At 42.4% G+C, this 24,797-nt stretch overlaps 1 protein-coding gene across 2 annotated transcripts in view; it reads right to left on the reverse strand.

The window, feature by feature from the left end:
* LOC134215187 (uncharacterized) overlaps positions 1 to 24,797 on the reverse strand; it is a 305,718-nt gene that overhangs the window by 17,727 nt on the left and 263,194 nt on the right. For both annotated transcript variants that reach the window (XM_062694424.1, XM_062694428.1), the window contains one exon: positions 2,654 to 2,792. In XM_062694424.1, the coding sequence (XP_062550408.1) occupies positions 2,654 to 2,792 (139 nt within the window). The remainder of the gene's footprint in view (positions 1 to 2,653; positions 2,793 to 24,797) is intronic.

The following is a 24,797-nucleotide window of genomic DNA, read 5'->3' on the forward strand; positions in this document are numbered from 1 at the left end:
CTCCAGGAATTCCTTCGGAAGTTCCTCCAGGAATTCCTTCGGACGTTCCACCAGGAATTCCTTCGATCCATCGTCGCTTTGATTAACCGTGTCAGTTTATCCGGAAATCCGTTTTCGTGCATTAGCTGCCATAGCTGGTCCCGATCGATTGTATCATATGCGGCTTTGAAGTCGATGAATAGATGATGTGTGGGCACGTTGTATTCGCGGCATTTCTGCAATACCTGACGTATGGCGAACACCTGGTCTGTGGTAGAGCATCCACCCATAAATACCGCCTGGTACTGCCCACGAACTCTCTTGCAATTCGTGTTAGTCGGCGGCATAAAATTTGGGAGAGTACCTTGTAGGCGGCGCGGTAGTTGCTACAATCCAGCTTATCGCCCTTTTTGTAGATGGGACACACTCCTCCCAAACCTTGGTAATGACCAAGTGCAGCGCTCTAGCCAGTGCCTCACCACCGTAGCTCTCCTGGTAGTTGGTAAACTCCAGGGGCTTTGTTGTTTTTCAGCCGGCTGATCTCCTCCTGGATTTCCGGAGATTCGGAGCCGGAAGTCGTATGTCCTGCGCATGTGCTTCCAGGTTCATTACCATACCTCTGATCCCGGGGCACCATGCCTAATGCAGCGGTTGCGGTGCTTCCAATGGCTGCAAAGTTTATGCATCGTTGGCCGTTGTCGTTCGATACGGTATGCAGACTATCCGATCCAATGACCAGTTTATACATTTCCTCCCTACCTACTTGAGCGTTCATGTCGCCGATGATGATTTTGACGTCACGCAGTGGGCATCCATCGTATGTCTGCTCCAGCTGTGCGTAGAACGCTTCTTTCTCGTCGTCGGGTCTCCCTTCGTGTGGGCAGTGCACGTTGATGATGCTATAGTTGAAGAAACAGCCTTTTATCCTCAGCTTGCACATCCTTGCGTTGATTGGCTGCCACCCAATCACGCGTTTGCGCATCTTGCCTAAAACTATGAAACCGGTTCCTAACTCATTGGTGGTGCCACAGCTTTGGTAGAAGGTAGCCGCTCGATGCATGCTTTTACACTTTCTGTCCTGCCCAGCAGATTTCCTGCAGCGCTACGATGTCGAAGTTGCGGGGATGTAATTCGTCGTGATCCTTTATTCGTCGCCTAGGTCGTTGCCGATTGTATCGAGTCGTATTATCTTCTATGTCGTTCGTAGTGATTGGTTTTAAAGACGGCTTATTGGGCCTGCGCAAACCTCCTGTCTCATCGGAGGGTCGTCGTGTCAGGTCTATTTAAGTTTAATAGAGTCAACTGTCAAACTCCACCACATCCTGGGCAGCCACAACAACTCACAGGTGGCCTGAGCAGGGATTGTCAAGCCCTTGGACATAGTCTCTGCTGCCACCTTACATACAAACATCTCCATGAATGGCCGAGCCGAGTCACTTGTTATGTCCCTATTGATACATTTTCTATGCGCTATGTCTTGATCACACTTTTCATTTGTTTGATAACGTTAGAAGAAATTTAAAGAGAGTGTGTTTTCTTGTGCCTGCAAAAATGGGTAAATTACTTTGACATAACTTCGTAAAAATAATTACTTAGTCTCTCACCAAAGCAACTTCCTTTAGATTAGTTTCTCTTCAAACTAATCATCTCTTACCCGTGGCGCGCACGAAGATGCAGAAGATTCCTCGGTCTCTTGTGGCAATGAGTGTCAAACTAATCATTCTCTTCTAATCGTAAATTGAATATAATGACGAAGCCGGCATCGTTATTGGCCTGTACAATGAGAATATTTTTCTAACCCCAAAAAAGTTATTCAATTGGTGAGCTGTGCATATTTTTTTGTTTCTCGGTTTATCACGTCCATCAACTATAAGCCAATTAAGCTAAGTAATGTACATAGAATTTCAAAGGATGGGAGAGGATCTTAAGAAGTCTACACAAGTCTAAAAGAGGGGTGTAGAGTTGTAAAGTTCTGCATTATAAGAAAATTATTTAGAGCTTTTCAATGGAATGTCTTCACTTGTCATAGGACGAATTCGTATTATTGCATTTAATACCACCACTTGATTGAACTTTACAAATACGTATTTCGACCTCAACTCTAAGGCCGTACGAGATTACTGTTAAGGCCGTTATACGTATCTATAAAGTTACAATCAAGTGATGGAATCAAATGGAAAAGTACGAGCTCGTCATATGACAAGAGATGTTCTACATATTTTATGCGCGGCTCTTTGTACAAATAACATCATACAACGTATATGAATCTCACTTTAAGCATCATATCAATGAATTAAATACAACAAAGTAAATTCCGCATTTAATCCAATCAAGTATTTGCGATTCTCATGTCATCGATGCTTTTACACCTAAATGCTCAATTAATTGTCGAATACTATTACCAATTAGAAGCAAACATTGCATCTGACATGACGACGCTGGAAGACCGACCGGGTCCATTTCGCCGAGTCGAACGCTTTTAATTAGCGCAATTGAATATCGATTTCCAAATGGTCATTACATTCAGCGCGATCCGGAACCATGCCCGCCCACCCACTTCTTCCCTCCCCCATCCCTCGGGGAGTATTGCGATTTCGCGGTGGACTCTGCTGAGTGAGTATTTAGCGCCAGTTGGCTTTGGAGCGGAAACGTGGTTGTGGCAACCAACACTCACCTTCGTCCTTATCGCTCATGAAGGAGAAGTGCACTCCGTTGTCGCTGTTGGAGAGCACCCGCACCTGGGGATAGTTTTCATCCGCCGTTTGCTGGGCGGACCGTTCGTATAGATCGAATATCCGGGCGATGCATTTCACCTGCGGGAAATTGGAGAGATGGAGAATAGGAAACTTCAATTAATTTGCGAGTGAATGTAAATGAACACGGGGGGAGATGAATGGTTTCGAAAGCATGCTTTTGTTTTTCTTTCAAGATCACAAAATCCATTTAAAATTTCCAGAGGATTATTTCGTGGACCTTCACAGCACATGAAACAAAATTGATTTTACGTTTTAGAAATGGTTTTCTGTAACCTTCATCGGTATAAGATTGAAAAGTAAGAACAAAGTAACAGGCAACAATCTTACAGACCCGAAAAGCACTTTCTTAATGTGGCTCAAAAACACTGCTGCCCAGACTTATTGTCGAACATTTGGTGTGTACAAAATTAAAGATTTTTCAATTACGTTTTGTCCCAGGAAGCAACCGCGAGTCAAATATTCCGGATACAGGTCTTCTCAGCTTTTTTCCTATATTTTCAATTTGTTGAAATATGAGCCAAGACATGTTGAAATATGAACAAGAAGTCGCCCCAAAAGAGTTAATCGCATTAATAGGTCACAAAGTTTTGCGATCGATAAATACCTACGAAACATCCCACCCTCTAGTTCCGCCATAAACACAGCAACAAAAATGTGATTGATACCACTTGTGATTCATAATAAACACGAAACAAATCAAATATACCTCATTCAGTCATAAAACAACCCCCTAGCCGACGACGTCCACAGCCCCACCGGAGTTTATCACGAAGGTAACAATTCAACCATATTCGCCCGATCTTGGCACTCGACCACAAAAGCCAGCAAAAACCTCGAAAAACAATTTTTCAATCATAAACTGAAGGATATTTGAGGCTTACGGGCTCAACTCGTACACGTCCACGCGAGCTCCAGAATTCGCCCTTTCGACTCACTCACATATCATCATTATATTTCGCTCGGAGTCATAAATTTTATTCCGCCATTATTTCTGCTGCCAAACGAACTGTATTCCTTACTTTCAGCACATTCCGGCGCACAGAGACGAATTCGAAAAGCTTTACCGTTTTTTATTCGGTCTGCCATTATTCGTTTCCGAGGAAATTTCGTGCTCTTACCTTGATTCTGAAAACCTCTCTCTAATAGATTTTTTTTGAACACACAGCAACAAAAATGTGCGTAACTCTGAACTTCGAAATATGATCATCCTTCAATAAGTTCATTCAACAAAGTATCTCACTGTTCCACTGACATACAACTTGAAAGAACATGTAACTCTCTTTTGTATAATACCTGAATGTTTTAAACGTGTAAGATGAGATCGCTAATCGATTTCATTCTTTTGCACCGTGCATTGCCATCGATATCGCTTTTGCCCCTGTGCCACTCGGAGTTAGACATTTGTAGCGTTTGCTACCCTGCGGAGTTTTTGCGATTTTTTCTCCCTATTTTCGCAAGCCAATGGAATTTCTCACTGTCATTCGTTGACAGTAAAAGCATTGCCATGTTTATTCACATTCCATATACCTTCTATGTATGGCGGTGAAACGTTTGTACATATTATCGTCCTTCGGTTCCCCCCAAAAAAGCCCCCCCCCCCCCGCGCGTGTGGTATTTCGCTCAAAATAAATCGAACTCAACCACATTCAGTGACGAGGACGCACGGCGGCGGCCACGATTTGTGCCATCCCGCGAAGCGGAACGCATGTGGCGGCGGGAACGGAGTTTTCAAATTTGTTTTAATTATTGCTTGCCAGCCCCGAATGGCTTTTCCTGTGGGGTTTTTCCCGCGCGTCAATTTTCATTTACTGTTCAATGCGGTTACACACATTTTCGAATCGCTGTTTTTTTTTTCATTTTTTTCATTCTCAATCCAGTACGCAATAATGAAAACGCATTTAACAATGCTATTACCCGGCTTTTTGCTCGGGGCCACAACCATACCGCCTTCCATCACGCCAGTTCACCTAGTTTTTGGGGGTTTTAAATGGAAATTAATTCGTATAAAAATATGGTGGAATGGATGTCGGAACCCACTTGGTGTGGGTCCACCGCATGATGGCTTGAATTTGTTTGTTTTCCAATAGCAAACTTGAGGTTTAAAGAGACATTCACCGGTTTTCGTAGGAAATTATTTAATTTATCTTCCAGTTCTTGAATTATTGAAATGACATATCTTTAAGTTATAAGGGGCCCTCCTTAGCCGTGCGGTAAGGCGCGCAGCTACAAAGCAAGACCATGCTGAGGGTGGCTGGGTTCGATTCCCGGTGCCGGTCTAGGCAATTTTCGGATTGGAAATTGTCTCGACTTCCCTGGGCATAAATGTATCATCGTGTTAGCCTGATGATATACGAATGCAAAAATGGTAACCTGGCTTAGAAACCTCGCAGTTAATACTGTGGAAGTGCTTAATGAACACTAAGCTGCGAGGCGGCTCGGTCCCAATGTGGAGATGTAATGCCAATAAGAAGAAGAATATCTTTAAGAATTCCTTGAATTTTTAACAACTAGAACCAGAAGCCATTTTTTTAAATTGTGGAAAGGAATTCTGGACTAAGGGAAGTTTCAGAAACTTCAATCCTTTCAAAATTTTCGAAGTTTCAATAAGAACTCAAAGAACGGCTGTTGAACATAACAGTCAAAATTTAATAATTCAAAATTAATATACAATTCAGAACAAGAATCGCCGGTACTCAAAATTCAACAACAACAGGTATTTAAAAATACTAATGAACCATTCAATCCGAGGTAACTCTCGGAAACCGAAGTGGAATTGCGAAACAAATCCTTCACGGATATTTTGCTCGATATTTTCCATGGGAAAATTCCGAGGCAAATCATGCGCGGATTCCAAAAAGAATTCCGCCATGATTCCAAGAGGAATGCCGTAAGGATTCCGATGGATATCCTGAATCTATGACACAAGTTGGATAGGACAAAAGGTAAAAAAAACAAAAGGTCACGAGGACAAAACGTCAAAAGGGACAGAAGGTCAAAAAGGACAAAAAGTCGAAAGGAACAAAAGGTTCAAAAACACAAAAGGTAGAAAAGCAGAAAAGGTAAACAAAGAAGGACGGAGAACGATGCAATAAAAACATAAAAGAAAGTAGACAGAAAAAGTGAGAAGGAATAAGGAAGAAAAAGATGAAAGGAAGAAGGTAGAAGGAAGAAGAAAGAAGGACCAAAGCAAAAGTAAGAAGGTAGAAGGAAGATGCAAGAAAGAAGAAGGAAGAAGGAATAAAAAATAAGAAAGAGTGAAGAAAGAAGAAGGATTAAAGAAGAATAAAGAATTTGAAGGGAAGAAGGAAGAACAAAGAATGAAAAAAAGAAGAAAAAAATAATAAGGATGAAAGAAAAAAGAAAAAGAAGAAGAAAGAAGAAAAAAGGAAAAAGAAATAGTGGGGAAGGAAGAAGAAAGATGGAAAAAGGAAGAAGAAAGATGGAAAAAGGAAGATTGAAAAATGGAGATGAAGGAAAAAAGAAGGAATTAGGATTCCGAGTAGAACTCCGTCAAGATTCCGAGTGGAATCCAATCAAGATTCCGAGTGGAATCCCGTCAAGATTCCGAGTGGAATCCCGTCAAGATTCCGAGTGGAATCCCGTTAAGATTGCGAGTGGAATCCCGTCGAGATTCCGAGTGGAATCCCGTCGAGATTCCGAGTGGAATCCCGTCAAGATTCCGAGTGGAATCCCGTCAAGATTCCGAGTGGAATCCCGTCAAGATTCCGAGTGGAATCCCGTCAAGATTCCGAGTGGAATCCCGTCAAGATTCCGAGTGGAATCCCGTCAAGATTCCGAGTGGAATCCCGTCAAGATTCCGAGTGGAATCCCGTCAAGATTCCGAGTGGAATCCCGTCAAGATTCCGAGTGGAATCCCGTCAAGATTCCGAGTGGAATCCCGTCAAGATTCCGAGTGGAATCCCGTCAAGATTCCGAGTGGAATCCCGTCAAGATTCCGAGTGGAATCCCGTCCAGATTCCGAGTGGAATCCCGTCAAGTTTCCGAGTGGAATTCCGTCAAGATACCGAGTGGAATACCGTCAAGATTCCGAGTGGAATCCCGTCAAGATTCCGAGTGGAATCCCGTCAAGATTCCGAGTAGAATTCCGTCAAGATTCCGAGTGGAATCCAACCAAGATTCCGAGTGGAATCCCGTCAAGATTCCGAGTGGAATTCCGTCAAGATTCCGAGTGGAATCCCGTCAAGATTCCGAGTGGAATCCGTCAAGATTCCGAGTGGAATCCCGTCAAGAGTCCGAGTGGAATCCCGTCAAGATTCCGAGTGGAATCCCGTCAAGATTCCGAGTGGAATCCCGTCAAGATTCCGAGTGGAAACCCAGTCAAGGATCCGAGTGGAATCCCGTCAAGATTCCGAGTGGAATCCCGTCAAGATTCCGAGTGGAATCCCGTCAAGATTCCGAGTGGAATCCCGTCAAGATTCCGAGTGGAATCCCGTCAAGATTCCGAGTGGAATCCCGTCAAGATTCCGAGTGGAATCCCGTCAAGATTCCGAGTGGAATCCCACCAAGATTCCGAGTGGAATCCTGTCAAGATTCCGAATGGAATCCCGTCAAGATTCCGAGTGGAATCCCGTCCGAAGGGAATCTCGACAGGATTCCGAAGGGAATCCCGACAGGATTCCGAAGGGAATCCCGACAGGATTCTGAAGGAATCCTGACAGGATTCCGAAGGAATCCTGACAGGATTCCGAAGGAATCCTGACAGGATTCCGAAGGAATCCCGACAGGATTCGAAGGAACCTGACAGGATTCGAAGGAATCCTGACAGGATTCCGAAGGAATCCTGACAGGATTCCGAAGGAATCCGACAGGATTCGAAGGAATCCTGACAGGATTCGAAGGGAATCCTGACAGGATTCGAAGGAATCCGACAGGATTCGAAGGGAATCCTGACAGGATTCGAAGGAACCTGACAGGATTCAGAGGAATCCTGACAGGATTCCGAAGGAATCCTGACAGGATTCCGAGGAACCTGACAGGATTCCGAAGGAATCCCGACAGGATTCCGAAGGAATCCCGACAGGATTCGAAGGGAATCCCGACAGGATTCGAAGGAATCCCGACAGGATTCGAAGGGAACCCGACAGGATTCCGAAGGAATCCTGACAGGATTCCGAAGGAATCCGACAGGATTCCGAAGGGAATCCTGACAGGATTCCGAAGGGAATCCTGACAGGATTCCGAAGGGAACCTGACAGGATTCCGAAGGAATCCGACAGGATTCGAAGGAATCCGACAGGATTCCGAAGGGAATCCCGACAGGATTCCGAAGGAATCCCGACAGGATTCCGAAGGGAATCCTGACAGGATTCGAAGGAATCCTGACAGGATTCCGAAGGAATCCCGACAGGATTCCGAAGGAATCGACAGGATTCCGAAGGAATCCTGACAGGATTCCGAAGGAATCCTGACAGGATTCGAAGGAATCCTGACAGGATTCCGAAGGAATCCGACAGGATTCCGAAGGAATCTGACAGGATTCGAAGGGAATCTGACAGGATTCGAAGGGAATCCCGACAGGATTCCGAAGGAATCCTGACAGGATTCAGAAGGAACTCGACAGGATTCCGAAGGAATCCTGACAGGATTCCGAAGGGAATCCCGACAGGATTCCGAAGGGAATCCCGCCAGGATCCCGGAGGGAATCCCTACAGGATTCCGAAGGAATCCCGACAGGATTCGAAGGAATCCTGACAGGATTCGAAGGAATCCTGACAGGATTCCGAAGGAATCCCGACAGGATTCCGAAGGGAATCCGACAGGATTCCGAAGGAATCCCGACAGGATTCGAAGGAATCCTGACAGGATTCGAAGGAATCCGGAAAGGATTCCGAAGGGAATCCCGACAGGATTCCGAAGGGAATCCCGACAGGATTCCGAAGGAATCCGACAGGATTCCGAAGGAATCCTGACAGGATTCCGAAGGGAATCCGACAGGATTCGAAGGAATCCTGACAGGATTCCGAAGGGAATCCCGACAGGATTCGAAGGAACCTGACAGGATTCGAAGGAATCCGACAGGATTCGAAGGAATCCTGACAGGATTCCGAAGGAATCCCGACAGGATTCCGAAGGAATCCTGACAGGATTCCGAAGGAATCCTGACAGGATTCCGAAGGAATCCCGACAGGATTCGAAGGAATCTGACAGGATTCCGAAGGGGAATCCGACAGGATTCCGAAGGAATCCCGACAGGATTCGAAGGAATCCTGACAGGATTCCGAAGGAATCCGACAGGATTCCGAAGGAATCCTGACAGGATTCCGAAGGGAATCCTGACAGGATTCCGAAGGAATCCCGACAGGATTCGAAGGGAATCCGACAGGATTCCGAAGGGAATCCGACAGGATTCCGAAGGAATCCGACAGGATTCGAAGGAATCCTGACAGGATTCGAAGGAATCCGACAGGATTCGAAGGAATCCGACAGGATTCGAAGGAATCCGACAGGATTCCGAAGGGAATCCGACAGGATTCCGAAGGGAATCTGACAGGATTCGAAGGAATCCTGACAGGATTCGAAGGAATCCTGACAGGATTCCGAAGGGAATCCCGACAGGATTCGAAGGAATCCTGACAGGATTCCGAAGGGAATCCCGACAGGATTCGAAGGGAATCCCGACAGGATTCCGAAGGAATCGACAGGATTCGAAGGAATCCTGACAGGATTCCGAAGGGAATCCTGACAGGATTCCGAAGGAATCCGACAGGATTCCGAAGGAATCCCGACAGGATTCCGAAGGAATCCCGACAGGATTCGAAGGAACCCGACAGGATTCCGAAGGAATCCGACAGGATTCGAAGGGAATCCTGACAGGATTCCGAAGGAATCGACAGGATTCCGAAGGGAATCCTGACAGGATTCGAAGGAATCCTGACAGGATTCCGAAGGAATCCTGACAGGATTCGAAGGAATCCTGACAGGATTCGAAGGAATCCGACAGGATTCGAAGGAATCCGACAGGATTCCGAAGGAATCCCGACAGGATTCGAAGGAATCCTGACAGGATTCGAAGGGAATCCGACAGGATTCCGAAGGGAATCCTGACAGGATTCCGAAGGAACCTGACAGGATTCCGAAGGAATCCTGACAGGATTCCGAAGGAATCCCGACAGGATTCCGAAGGAATCCTGACAGGATTCCGAAGGAATCCTGACAGGATTCCGAAGGAATCCCGACAGGATTCCGAAGGAATCCTGACAGGATTCAGAGGAATCGACAGGATTCGAAGGGATCCCGACAGGATTCCGAAGGAATCCGACAGAGTTCGAAGGAATCCGACAGGATTCCGAAGGAATCCTGACAGGATTCCGAAGGAATCCCGACAGGATTCCGAAGGAATCCCGACAGGATTCGAAGGGAACCTGACAGGATTCGAAGGAATCCTGACAGGATTCGAAGGAATCCTGACAGGATTCCGAAGGAATCCCGACAGGATTCGAAGGGAATCCTGACAGGATTCGAAGGAATCCTGACAGGATTCCGAAGGGAATCCTGACAGGATTCGAAGGGAACCTGACAGGATTCCGGAAGGGAATCCCGACAGGATTCCGAAGGAATCCGACAGGATTCGAAGGAATCCGACAGGATTCGAAGGAATCCGACAGGATTCGAAGGAATCCGACAGGATTCCGAAGGAATCGACAGGATTCAGAAGGAATCCGACAGGATTCCGAAGGAATCCGACAGGATTCCGAAGGGAATCCGACAGGATTCCGAAGGAATCCTGACAGGATTCGAAGGGAATCCGACAGGATTCGAAGGAATCTGACAGGATTCGAAGGGAATCCTGACAGGATTCGAAGGAATCCTGACAGGATTCCGAAGGGAATCCCGACAGGATTCGAAGGGAATCGACAGGATTCCGAAGGAATCCGACAGGATTCGAAGGAATCCTGACAGGATTCCGAAGGGAATCCTGACAGGATTCGAAGGAATCCGACAGGATTCCGAAGGAATCCCGACAGGATTCGAAGGAATCCTGACAGGATTCGAAGGGAATCCCGACAGGATTCGAAGGGAATCCTGACAGGATTCCGAAGGGAATCCGACAGGATTCGAAGGAATCCTGACAGGATTCGAAGGGAATCCCGACAGGATTCCGAAGGAATCCTGACAGGATTCCGAAGGAACCTGACAGGATTCCGAAGGGAATCCCGACAGGATTACGAAGGGAATCCCGAGAGGATTACGAAGGAATCCGACAGGATTCGAAGGGAATCCCGACAGGATTCGAAGGAATCCTGACAGGATTCGAAGGAATCCCGACAGGATTCAGAGGAATCCCGACAGGATTCCGAAGGGAATCCCGACAGGATTCGAAGGGAATCCCGACAGGATTCCGAAGGGAATCCCGACAGGATTCCGAAGGGAATCCCGACAGGATTCCGAAGGGAATCCCGACAGGATTCCGAAGGGAATCGACAGGATTCGAAGGGAATCCCGACAGGATTCCGAAGGAATCCGACAGGATTCCAAGGAATCCCGACAGGATTCCGAAGGGAATCCCGACAGGATTCCGAAGGGAATCCCGACAGGATTCCGAAGGGAATCCCGACAGGATTCCGAAGGGAATCCCGACAGGATTCCGAAGGGAATCCCGACAGGATTCCGAAGCGAAGCCCGACAGGATTCCGAAGCGAATCCCGACAGGATTCGAAGAGAATCGACAGGATTCCGAAGGGAATCCCGACAGGATTCCGAAGGGAATCCCGACAGGATTCCGAAGGGAATCCCGACAGGATTCCGAAGGGAATCCCGACAGGATTCCGAAGGGACAACTGGGCACGATATAAAGCCAATAGCAATTCATGGTATCCATACAGTGCCTTAGAGGTCATGCGCATGATTAACGATTTAGATATGTCCAAACAGGATATCTTAGGTTCTCCAAATCTACCAAGTCATCTGAGATCGGTACAAAATCAATAGCAAGTCATATTCTCCACCCAGGCCAGGATTTACGATTTGAATATGTCCAAGCCAGATGATCTAAGTTCTCCAAATCACTGTGGAGTTCAGACCAATTGATCCACCAAGTCAACTGGGCCTGCTACAAAATATATAGCAACCCATGATTTGCGATTTTGTCAAGTCCAAATTGAATGTTGGAAGTTCTCCAAATCATTGTGGAGTTTAAACCAATAAATCTTTCAAGTCAACTAGGCTCGGTTAAAAACCAGTAGCTAACCATGCTGTCCCATAGACCCTTAGAGGCCATGCGTATAATTTACATTTTGGATATGTACAAATCAGATATTCTAAGTTTTTCAAATCAGTCTGGAGCTCAGACCAGTTAATCTACTAAGTCAATTTGGCTCAGTACAAAATCAAAGACAATCCATCGTATCATTCCGAAATTCATACCAATTTGTTTAGCATATCAACTACAATCGGTACAAAATCGATAGCGACTCCATCTCATCAATCATTTTCCTGATTATTATCTTCATGGTTTATGGTTTAGAAATTACCGATAACGACGTTCTAAGTTTTCCAAATCTTTTAGTAGATTAATTAGCCCACAATGCCATTAACGCTAGGTACAGAACCGACAGCAAGTTGTAATGTCCATTTAGGTCCCTGAAGACTCAAAAGAGCTCAAAACATCATATTAGGACGAACCAAGATTGTGAATCGTAAGCATGGCCGATAGTAGCCAGAATATGTTAGGTTGCCATCGGTATTGCGCCGAGTTGAATTTGTAGATCAATTCATCTGGACTCTTGAGGGATTGGTTTTGTACCGAGCACAGTTGATATGATAGATCAATTGGTTTGAATTGATCAATGATTTGAAGAGCTTAGAATATTCAATTTGATTAAATATGATTCGTAAATCATGCGCATGGCTTCAAGGTGTTTATTTGAATATCATGGATTGCTATTGGCTATGTATCGAGCCTAGTTGCCATGGTAGACCAGATGGTCTGAACTCCAGAATGATTTGGATAAATCATAACATTCGATTTGGACTGATATAATTCGTAAACAATGTACATTGTCTCTGAGCGCCAATAGCCAGACACAATGACTTTGTACTAAGCACAGTTGACTTGAACATATCATGGATCATGGGTATATCTATATCGTAAATCATGCACATGGTCGCTAAGGGCTTATATGAGTTTCTTTTGGCTATATATTGGGCTCATTTGACTAGGTTGACCAATTCGAAAACTCCCGAATTATTTGGAGAACTTAAATAACTTGTTTGGTCATAACTAGATCGTAAATCATGTTTATGGCCTCTTAGGGTCTGCATGAACACCTTAGAATTCCGTTTTGGACATATTAGATCATGCACACGGCTTCAAGGGCTGTATGGGCCTGCTGACGTGGTAGATCAATAGGCTTGAACTCCAGAATCATTTAGAGAACTTATAACATCCAGTTTGGACATATTCGAATCTTAAATCATGTACATGTGCTCTAAAGACATGTACGGACCCCATGGGATGTTACTGTCTTTGAATTGAGCCCAGTTGACAATTGGTCTGAACTCCAGAATGATTTGGAGGACTTAGATATACGGTTTGCCCATATATAAATCGTAAATCATGCACATGACCTATAAGGGCTTGTATAGACACCATGGGTTTCTATTGGCTTTGTATTGAACCCGGTTGACTTAGTAGACCAATTGGTCTGAACTCCACATTGATTTGGAGAATCCAGAACATCCGTTTTGGACATATTTAGATCATAAATCATGCACATGGCTTCTAAGGACCTTAGAACATTCGGGTTGGAAATATCCATAAGCGATAATTTGCTTTGTATCGAGCCCAGTTGTCTTGAAAGACCAATGGGCCTGAACTCTAGAATGATTTGGAGCACTTAGAATATCCGGTTTGGACATATCTAGATTGTAAATCATGCGCATGGCCTTTAAGGGCCTGTAACGACGCTATCGGATGCTATTGGCTTTGTATTGAACTCAGTTGACTTTGTATCGAGCCCAGTTGCCTTGGTAGACCAATGAACCCAAATCCAGAATGATTTGGAGAACTTAGAACATCCGGTTTGGACATATCTAGACCTTTTTTTTTTTTTTTTTTGACTATTATCGGCTCTTTCAGTCTTATAAAGCAGCTAAAACGTTATTGCATCTATTTTCCGACGTTTCGGTGTATATTTCACCTTCTTCAGGGATTTCTATGATTTTGATTTTGTTAACAACTAATTTCAATTTTCATCAAAATCATAGAAATCCCTGAAGAAGGTGAAATATACACCGAAACGTCGGAAAATAGATGCAATAACGTTTTAGCTGCTTTATAAGACTGAAAGAGCCGATAATAGTCAAACAAAATTGAGCACAACAGTCGAAAGCATCCTTTCATATCTAGACCGTCAATGATATACATGGCCATGGCCTGTTTGGATTGATATCGAGTCCAGTAATCTTGGTAGATCAGGGCTCTAAAATCCAGAATGGTTTGGATAACCTAGAACATCTGTAGAAATATTGTCTGCACTCATGATTCGTCATCACTGAAGTAGTATTGTGTATTTTGTGTTTGTCATAATTCATCTTTTCGAAATAATTTATTTTACAAATATAAGAGTTGAATTTCACAGTGAAAGTTCATTCAAGCGCTTTGAAATAAAAATCTAGTTCGGCAACCCTTGACAGTACTGCAAGCGATGTAAACAGTTTGGAATATGAACAAGGATAATTTAGACGTTGTTCGAAATAAACCTATATCAAACTATAGGAAATCGCGTTGGTTTTTAAAATAAAATTATATTCATAGTGAAAATGTGATGTGCTTTATGTGCTGTGAAGTGAATTTTGAAGGGATAGAATTGTTTTAGCTTGAAATTAAGTGGAAAACAACGGCGTGAAAACAGATGAATCTGCTAGTAGCAATCGAGCAGCGCATCAAACCATCAGTTCAGAGGTAGGAAAATGCAAATAAAAGTGCTTTATAATTTTAACTTTGGATAATTTGATTCTTGTGAATTAAAACATTAGTTAAACAACATCTTGAATAATATTCCAAACATTCAAGAATGTGTTTCATCCATTATTGTGTACATACGATGTGAGAAATTGTAAATGCATTGATTTTTTATTTGGTTAATCGACGGTTGGGATTAATATACGGGCTGTTATTAATATGGGAACAGATACCCTATATTATCAATTCAGTAGAAAACCGAAATGAGCGATTAGTGAAGTCGGATTTTTCTCACAATCCGTACGCTAAACCTAACTGCACTGCAATACCCAACGCATGTTATTGTGTCAACTGATTGACATAATCCCACTGCATTTTTAAATGCATGCGTGCATGATGCGCACTACTAATCACATAATTCGAATTGTCGCGACTCGCGTCGCAGCGCGAGTGCTCAATCGCGCGGTCCGCTTTGGTGGCGGCGCGACAATATGCAGCTTAAAACCTGGGTGATGCGAATAGAATCGATTTGGTTGTCAAACTGAAGCCAAACTTTTCTATTGTGCCGGAGCCAAACATTGAAGATTGTGGTTATGTTCGATTCAGATCCTATATATAGAAGTATTGTTATTATTTGGGAAAAAAATAAAAATAAACTTAGTTTGAGTTTTGTATTCTTTGTAACAAATATTTTCACATTATTTTTCGAGTGGAAGATTAGTAGGAATGCAATTAAAAAGCACTCGTTACGCTATTTCACGAGATTCAACAGCTGATTGGGACAGAAATGTATGCAAACCATCGTAAAGTCGTGTAGAGTCTCGCGCATTTGTGCGCCTTCATGCAGCATGGAAAGAGAAATTCGAAGAGCGGGAAATTTTTGACAGGCAAGTAACTGCAAAATAATTTTATTTATGGGATTGATTTCAAAATATCCCTCTACTTGCTTGAGAGCAGAAAAGCGGCTCTATCCGCACCACCCAGCTTAAAACTATTCACCCACTTCAGCCAGTTTTGACAGCTACACGATTTGTCTCACTGTCAGAAAAAAACAATCGGTCAGGTTCGTTACGAGAAGTGTTTTTCTAAAACGTTGTTCCGAAGTAGTTGTAAGTGCACCATGGAACCGATTCCCGGACCATCTAAGGAAGTGCCCACGAAACCGAAAAAGCGGGGTTTTACCGATATTGCATGGGAATTGGTGCAGCAGGAGGAAGGGAGGTTCTATTGCAACTAGACCTGTGCGCCGATCCACTTTGAACCGGCGGCGGCGTGAACGCAATTTTCTATCGGCGGCGGCGGCTTAGCCGGCGTCACGCCGCGGTTGCTCTCGGCGGCGGCGGCGGCGGCTCGGATCGGCGCGATTCAAAATTTCTTCGGTGTTGAAGAACGATTGTTTTTTGGAATATTATTTGCATAGCAATGGCAATAAGCATAATTTATATTGTACGCTGTTAAATAATCCTCCAGGAATATATGTGAAAATGCACCTGAGATTCCTTTAAAAATTTCTTTAGGAATTTCATTACTTTCTCTCCAGAAATTCTTATTGAAATCTCTTCATAAATCTTATTTCCTGAAAATACTATCAAAAACCCTGAATTATGGCTTCCTTAGCCTGGCGGCCACAAAGCAAGGACATGCAGAAAGTGACTGGATCCATGTCATGTGGCAGTGTAAGTTTTTTTTTTGGTTCTTCCCTTTACCTTTGAGGAACATCGCGTTAGTGTTATGACACAGGAATGCAAAAATAGTGAATTTACTTAGAAACCTCACCGTTAGAAACTGTAGATGTGCTTGATGAACACCAAGCTGCGATACAGACATTTTCAAATGGAGGATGTAATGTAAACAAAAAAAATCAAATGAGAAAATTCCTGAATGTCAGAAAACCCTACAAAAATATACAGAAACTGATGATGGAAATTTTCCATGAGTTCCCCATACAGAAATTCTGGGACACGTATTATTCAATCCTCAGAACTGCTGATCAAGGGAATGCCTAAAACTCATAGATATGGAATTCTTGGAGTGAATTAAAAATTGGGTCCTATCGAAAGAATTCCCCAGAATACAAGAAGAAATTTCCTTTAATTCATAGGAGAAGATATCCTCATAATTCGTGAGGGAAGAATTCCCCAGAGTTAGGATGAGGTGAATAATTCGCCGGTATCCTTGGAGGATAAATTCCTCCAAATTCCTTAAGGAAGAATTCATATTAATTTCTGGGGGAGGGATTCCACAAAATTCGTGCGAGAGAAATTGCCCTAGCCTTTGGAGGGGCAAAATTCCTAAATATGTATTTAGGAGAATTTCTGTAGAAGGAATTATTGTAGGAGAAATATTTGTTTATTTATTTATTTTTTTTATTTCTTATGTAATAAGGATAAAAATGTCCCTCAAATCTAATTATTTATGTACAAACAAATATGCTCATAATACAACAATCAGAATTCATAAGAAACACATCAATACAAATAAACAGGACATATCAATCTTCAATTTTTGTGTTAATTTGTGCCTCAAAAGTGTGTTGCGAAAAGTCGTTGTAGAATAGCTGGCCATAAATTAAAATCAAAGTGATAGAATACTGCGAATTAAAATATCCCAGAGCTTCTGAAAGAGGAATTCTCTAAAAATACTAATTTTAGAGCTCCTTAGTTCCTAGAACTCTTGGAGGAGAATTTCTCCAAAATAGCTGGGGGAGATTTCCAGTGAGAGAGGCGATGGTGTTGCATTTATTTAGATTTTTTGGTGGATTTATTCCGCATAATTCCTGAATGGACAAGTTCTCAGACCACCTGAGATGGAAGAATCAAGAATGATGGGAAAATCAGAAAAACCAGAATTCGAGGAGCAGGAATTTCCTAGAGTCATAGAGAAATCGTTCAAAATTTTAAAAAAAATAACGGGTTGTTTGACCGAAACCCACTCGGCCGAAAGCCATTTGGCCGAATGCCATTAGGCCGAAACCCATCTGGTCGAAAGAATCGCTTGGCCGAAAGGGTCGCTTGGTCGAAAGGGTCATTTGGCCGAAAGTGTCATTTGGCCGAAAGGGTCATTTGAAAAGTAGGAAATTAGGAATGAGAAAAGAGACATGTCACTTCTCACTCTTCATTATTTTCTTCTTACTCTAAAAAGTGAGAAGCGCGAAATGAGTGAGGAGCGTGAAGTAAGGAGTGAGACGTCTCACTACTCACTTCGCGCTTCTCTTTTTTTTAATGTATGTAGTGAGAACTGAGGAGTAAAAAGATAGACGTCTCAATTCTCATTCCTCATTTCTAACTTCTCACTGTAAAAAAAATGAGGAACGCAAAGTGAGTAGTGAGACGTCTCACTACTCACTTCGCGCTTCTTATTTTTTACAGTGAGAAGTTAGAAATGAAGAATGAGAATTGAGACGTCTATCTTCCTACTCCTAATTTTTCAAATGACCTATTCAGCTAAATTTTTTGTCTGTACAATTTGGCCAAATGACCTTTTCGGCCAAATGACCTTTTCGGCCAAATTACCCCTTCGGCAAATGACCCTTTCGGCCCAACGACCCTTTCGGCCAAATGACCCATTCGGCCAAACAACCCTTTCGGCCAAACAACTTTCGGTCTGGTGGCATTCGGCCAAATGGCTTTCGGCCGAATAAGTTTCAGCCAAACGACCCTTCCCCTTCAAAATAACAGTCTGCAGGGGCCAAAGTCCTGAAATCCTTGGAGGTAGAATTCCCCATGATTTCTGAAGCAATAAATGATCAGAACTCCTGGGTAGGAATTCTCAAGAACTTCTACAGAAGGTATAACCCTGTATTCTTGAAATACCAGTTTCCCAGAATTGCTAAAGAAAGAATCTTGAAAATTTTCTGGGAAAAGAATTTCTCTGAATTAAAGAATCCAAAATTTTTAACAGAGCAATTCCTCAAAACTCTTAGTGTGGGAACTTCCGACTTCTTGGAGGAGTCTTGAATCCCCAGAACTTCTGCAGAAAGAATCACTGGTGGCGGAGTTCCCAGAATTTCAGAATCCCAGAAATGAATCTTCCAGAGCTCCGGGAGAAGAAATTTCCTAGGAAGGATATGCTACCAGTTATGTTAAAAGCACGAGCATGATGGCCGTGCATTTCGTAGTTGCTACTCCGTGGTTGTCCAGAGCAATCGCAATTGCACAAGGAACCAATGGATGAAAGCATGGAATTGGCTTTTTAACCTCAATGTGCACAGTTCGGACTGTGTTCTCTTATTCTGAATGGTCGATAACGCCACATCCTCACGGTTTATCGGGGATGGGAAGGAATTGATGATGCAATCACTCACCCACTGCAAGCTGAGAACACCTCTGCATTCGGCATGAGTTCCTGTGGAAAATCTAGGAGTTAGGTTGTATGGCAGAGGTTGGTTTTTTTAAACGGGTTGCCATTGTGGGGGGGAGTATATTCTAATTGGACCGAAACGAGCTTTTTTTCACTCATTTCGAATTCTAACAGTTAACTGCTAGAACTAATCAAGTTGTAGGTATAGGGATAGAAGATGGAAACGGTATGGAAGCCTATTTCCAGTTCTAGAGATTGCTAGAACATGAGATATATATGAAAAGATACAAAGTAGGAGGAATGGAACAGGCCTGGTACTGAACCCACGACCTTCTGCGTATAAGGAAGAAATAGTAGCCATATGAGATATGTAAAAAAGATGCTCAAAAATATTTCTAGCTCTCTTATGTACAAAATGGCTCAACGATGATTTTGTCATTGTCAGAAATGCTATGCTGTTCACCGTATCGAACCATTTGATGGCACATTACATCATGTCTGTCATCAGTTACAAAATCATATTTTCTAAAATTGCGTTCGATTAAGCAACTAGGAATTATGTTTCTGCCCGACTTTGTGTCCCACGTCTTTCAAATACAATGATCCAGAATCTTTTCATTTTCTAAGCTTCTCTTTAGCAAATAAAATTTTAAGCGCAACGGATCGTTTTCAAATTTTTATTATAATTAGGAAAGACTCATCCCTACCGATATTGAAAAATATGCATCCCAGTTCATACAAGAATTGCCTGAAGTATAGGCCTTGAACTCCTTGAGGGCTGCCAGTTTTATTTTTATTCGTTTATGCTGACTGTGGTCTCCTTAGCCGTGCGGTAAGATGCGCGGCTACAAAGCAAGACCATGCTGAGGGTGGCTGGGTTCGATTCCCGGTGCCGGTCTAGGCAATTTTCGGATTGGAAATTGTCTCGACTTCCCTGGGCATAAAAGTATCATCGTGTTAGTCTCATGATATACGAATGCAAAAATGGTAACTTGGCTTAGAAACCTCGCAGTTAATAACTGTGGAAGTGCTTAATGAACACTAAGCTGCGAGGCGGCTCTGTCCCAGTGTGGGGATGTAATGCCAATAAGAAGAAGGAGAAGAAGACTGTGGTCTATAGAATTGAATTTGATGAGAGTTTTTCATCCAAGTTCATCCAAGAATTCCCTGTAGTTTAGGCATGAAGATCTGCTCGCGTACCCAAAAGTCTATTATCTACTTTTCAATGCTTAATTAGTATTGGGCGTCTTAGATAAACCTTGACAATTGGTGCGCTTTGTATTCCATAGATCCACATTGGATATCCGCTCACAAATTATTTTATTGCAGGCTTCCGAGAATTTCCTTGAGTTTACGCCTTATTGGATCTTAGATATGTCCAAAAATGGTTCATGTTCTATGTGATCCAAATAACCAAATTGGATAACCCTTAAACAAGAGGTCAAATTTCAAGAAGGAGATAATAGATCTTTCATTACCCTTACATTACCCCATAGACCTTGAGGTCGCGGAATTCTTGGGTTACCTGTCATGGAACACATGTTGAATATATGTCCAATTTGATTCATAAACCACTAGGAATATTGATATTAGTTTACGCGTGGAGATCTCTCCAGGAAATTATTGGAAGACCTGAAACGAACCTGGCGATAACATAGTTAATTAATTAATTTAATTTGGGTCCGCGGATTGCCATGTATCATATTTAAAAGAATTCGAAGATCAATTAAATGAAAAACAAGTAATCTAAACAAATAGTAGTTTGTGCAACTAGTTGCAAAAAGATGATTTTTTCAGCACGAGTTGTACGTTTATCCAACGAGGCTTGCCGAGTTTTGCAACGAGTTGCACACGCTATTTTTTGCAATGACGAAAAATGGGCTTTAATATGATAAATCTATACCAAAATTGTACAATCGAATTTACTCCACATGATCATTCATGTCAATAAATTATGTTGCGGCAGAGAACAACAAGATTCAATCTTATCGTGCCAAATTGCATAGCTTGAAAAGCTATGAAGCGATGGATGCAATTGCCTTTGGAAAATTGTGATCTTATGTCCAACAAACCATTTCATTTATTACGAGACGCTTAGAATACACTATTTAAACAGTCACCCAAACTAATTCAGCTAAATGTAGTCAAGTAACTACTGTCTCAATGTAGGTTTTTTATTATAGCACCCAAATGAGTGCTATAATGAATATTATGCAACCCATTTGAGTTGCATAATGGTCATTAAAGCACCCATTCTGTTAATATGGAAAAGTAGGCCGTTTTATCACTCAAATGACAACTGTAAACCAGGTATTATGATCAGGAATTGCAAAAAAAATCATTTCCTAACAACAAAGTGACATAAAAAGATGGTTGAGTGTACAAATAGAGGTAATAAACTATAGAGGACGATTGTCGCTGCGGTTCCCTTTGTTATCGTCCCCAAACATGTTGGGTGCCTATCTGTCAAAACGTACTGATTTTTCCTTTGTTGACATTTAGTGCCCTATCCTCGCCAGCAAAAGATGTTTCGCCCGTGACGACAGCGCCAAGCGTCCTCTATAGTTTATTACCTCTATTAGTGTACATGTTCTTTTCAGCGGCGCAGCCGAAATTTTTCAAATGTATAAGGGTTTTAACGGAATTTTTCTTCTAACAAATTGGAGAGGAGGGTAAATTCTCAAACGGCTCGCTCAAAATTCACCGGCGGCGCGGTTAAAAAATTACAGCGGCGCGCCGGTCAAAAACGGTGGCGGCGGCGGCGCATAAAAATTGTCGGCGGCCGCGGCGCGGCGCGGCGGCGCACAGCTCTAATTGCAACATAGAACCGTCATCTAATTGCCGGCTCTCACAGCAAAAATATGATAGTGGAAACTTTATCCGACATTTCCGGACATTACACCCACATGCAGCATTCTCACATGGCCTCCAAGTGGATCCTGAAAGTTCTTCGAAAAAGAAACCTCGCGTAGTGACGAAGCGGATGGTGGCTATTGACGCGCAGCAGTTCACGGAGGGATGCGTTCGACTAATAACGAACCATAATCTCCCTCTGAACTGTTTCGAATGGAAAGGATTGCGTTTGTTGATGGATCCGAGTGCCCAAGCTCTTGGCATTTCAAAGGATCGTCGAAATATAAAAACGCTTCTCCACGAAATTTCCGTAAAGGTTGTGAAACGCATACAGGATGAAATGAAGGGGCGGTTGATATCAATTAAAAATGATTCAGCACAGCGCCACAACCGTCATATATTGGGTGTGAATGCCCAATACGAACTGTAGAACGTGCTGGTAACAAGAACTCTGGGTAATTTCTATTCTACAAAGAAATGAAGTATACTGATATATGATTTTTATGTTTCAGCTATGATGGAAGTTACAGAGAGCCAAACAGCGAAATTTCTCAAGGCCAAAATTATTTACGTGCTCAAGCGCCATGGGGTAGTGATCGAGCAAATTCACTCGGTCACTACCGACAACGGAGCAAATATGCTCGCCGCAGCAAAGCATTTGCGTCAATTATTCACTGTGGAAATGCTGGAGGAACACGATGGTCATCATGAATTCCCCCCGGACTTGGAGTTCGAATTGAGCAATCAGTTCAATATCGTGCGATGCGCAGTGCACACGCTGACGATGTCGTCAAGAACACAGACCCTAACATCAAACAAATCACCGATTGCACCAAAAGCTTGAAAAAAATAAAGTAAAGTACATCGATTCTCACGGAACTAGATATCCTCCACTATGGTCTCCTACAAGGTGGGGAGGCAAGTATAAAATGATACGGAACATCATTAAGCAAGAATCATTCTATTCATCGATTCACGAGCACTTTCCAGAGCTAAGTGAGTATTAAACGATTTCAAATTCAAAGCCTTTCTATTATACTGTGTTATCCTAATTTTGACTCTTATTGATTTTTTAGCATTATCTGAAGATGATTGGATCTTTATGAAGGAATATGAAACGGCTTTCCGTCCTTTGCATAAGATGACTAAGATGATGCAATCGCAACACCAAGTGTTCAGCGAATTTTATATGCAATGGATACTAAACTTGAAATGCATTCAAGATTTGAAAGAAAATCGATTTTCAGCCCCGTTGTTCGCTTCACTGACTGAAAGGCTAAAGATGCTGAAAGGTTCAATGGTTTTCAAAGCAGCGTTATTCCTGGACCCCAGATTTAACTATTTGAATTCGAAGTTCTTCTCACCAGAGGAGAAGATGGAATTATCCATTTCAACCAGCCTATCCACACTTCAGGCAACCTATCCTCCCCCTATCAAAGAGTTACGACATTTATGGATGCTCCCTTATTTCTAATTTATAAATTTATCATATTATACCGTATTCGATTTTTTTAGAAGTACATACTGAATGTATGGAGTCGATTGCAAAACCTGAATGGATCTCAGAAGCTTAATGAATCATCTGAAGCGGAGAATGTTTCAACGGAAGAACAAGACATTACGGATTATCTAACGGAGCTCTACGGAGGAAAGTTGGATTATTGTGCAACGCAATCAAACGAAGCAGATTTACAAAGACAACTAAAACTACTGGAAGTGGAACCACGACAAAGACACAATTTTGATGTCTGGAACCATTGGATTTCTAGAAAATCATCTCACCCCCAACTCGCTCAGGTAGCGTTAGTGATCCTTGCGACCCCAAGCAACCAGGTTTCAGTCGAAAGAGCCTTCAGTGCGTTACCTTTGGTATTGTCTGATCACCGTACAAGTATTTCCGTTGGCACTCTGGAAGAAATCTTGATTTTGAAGCTGAACGACGACGTGTTTGAAACAGTATTTCCAACTTTTTACAACTGGTGGATGTATAATGGAATTTCCTCTTGAAACTGAATGATTTTTTTTAAAATACATATATGCACTGCTTGATAGTGTTGTCATTTGTACTAACTTTGTAACAATCGAGTGGAATCAGAAATAAAAAGGAGTACACATTGTTATTGTTTTTTTAAACCGTCTAAGACGAATTAAGTACTGTCCATTTAATTCCACCAGTTAAATGGACAGTACTTAATTCGTCTTAGACGGTTTAATACATTCCACTAAAAGCTTAATATATTTTTCTGGATTGTTTTTTTTTTTTTAATTTGATTATAGACTAAGGATTCAGTCTTTGTACGTCACATAGTACATGGACGATTCATAAATCATCTGATAATAAATCAATCCATGATTAATTATTTTTAGAGCGTCTTAGGGGAAATGCTACAAGGTTAAAAGACTATTATTCTTCCATTTACTTCCACTATTCACTTTTATGTATCAACAAGCAGATACGTATTTCGTTTCCTACTTGGAAGTTCAGTGTTTGTTATCGACTGAAGAAAAACATTGCTCGTTAACTTTAAATATGGTGTGTAGGTAGAACGGTAGGTAGGTAAAAATTAGGGCATGTCGCTTGGACCGATTCGTCGTCGTCCCGTGGGTAGTAATCTAAACAGCTTGATCTTGATCTTTGTTAAGTAAGTTTAATTGTTTTTGTTTGTAAATTTCTAAGCTTTCTGCTACGTCAAGTTGACGTAGCTAACAGGAGATATATCCCTCGTGCTTCTTCACTGTTGAAACTGTTGAATATTTTTTGGAAAATATGCATTTTTCAGGGTTGGCAAAATTAGGCACTAAGGTGGCCAAAACCGGTACACTTCCCCTAGCATGATCAACATGTAGAATTGAGTTTTTAGTTTCTCGTTTGATGGAAACTTTTAAAAATACAAATATCAGAATAAATAGCTAGTTGTATGTCGGTATCTAAAATGATCCTATAGGGACACGGCAGGTATTTCCGTCCATCGTCGTAGGGGCTAAAA

The sequence above is a fragment of the Armigeres subalbatus genome, chromosome 1 (assembly GCF_024139115.2).
Source record: "Armigeres subalbatus isolate Guangzhou_Male chromosome 1, GZ_Asu_2, whole genome shotgun sequence".
NCBI classification, from domain to species: Eukaryota; Metazoa; Arthropoda; class Insecta; order Diptera; family Culicidae; genus Armigeres; species Armigeres subalbatus.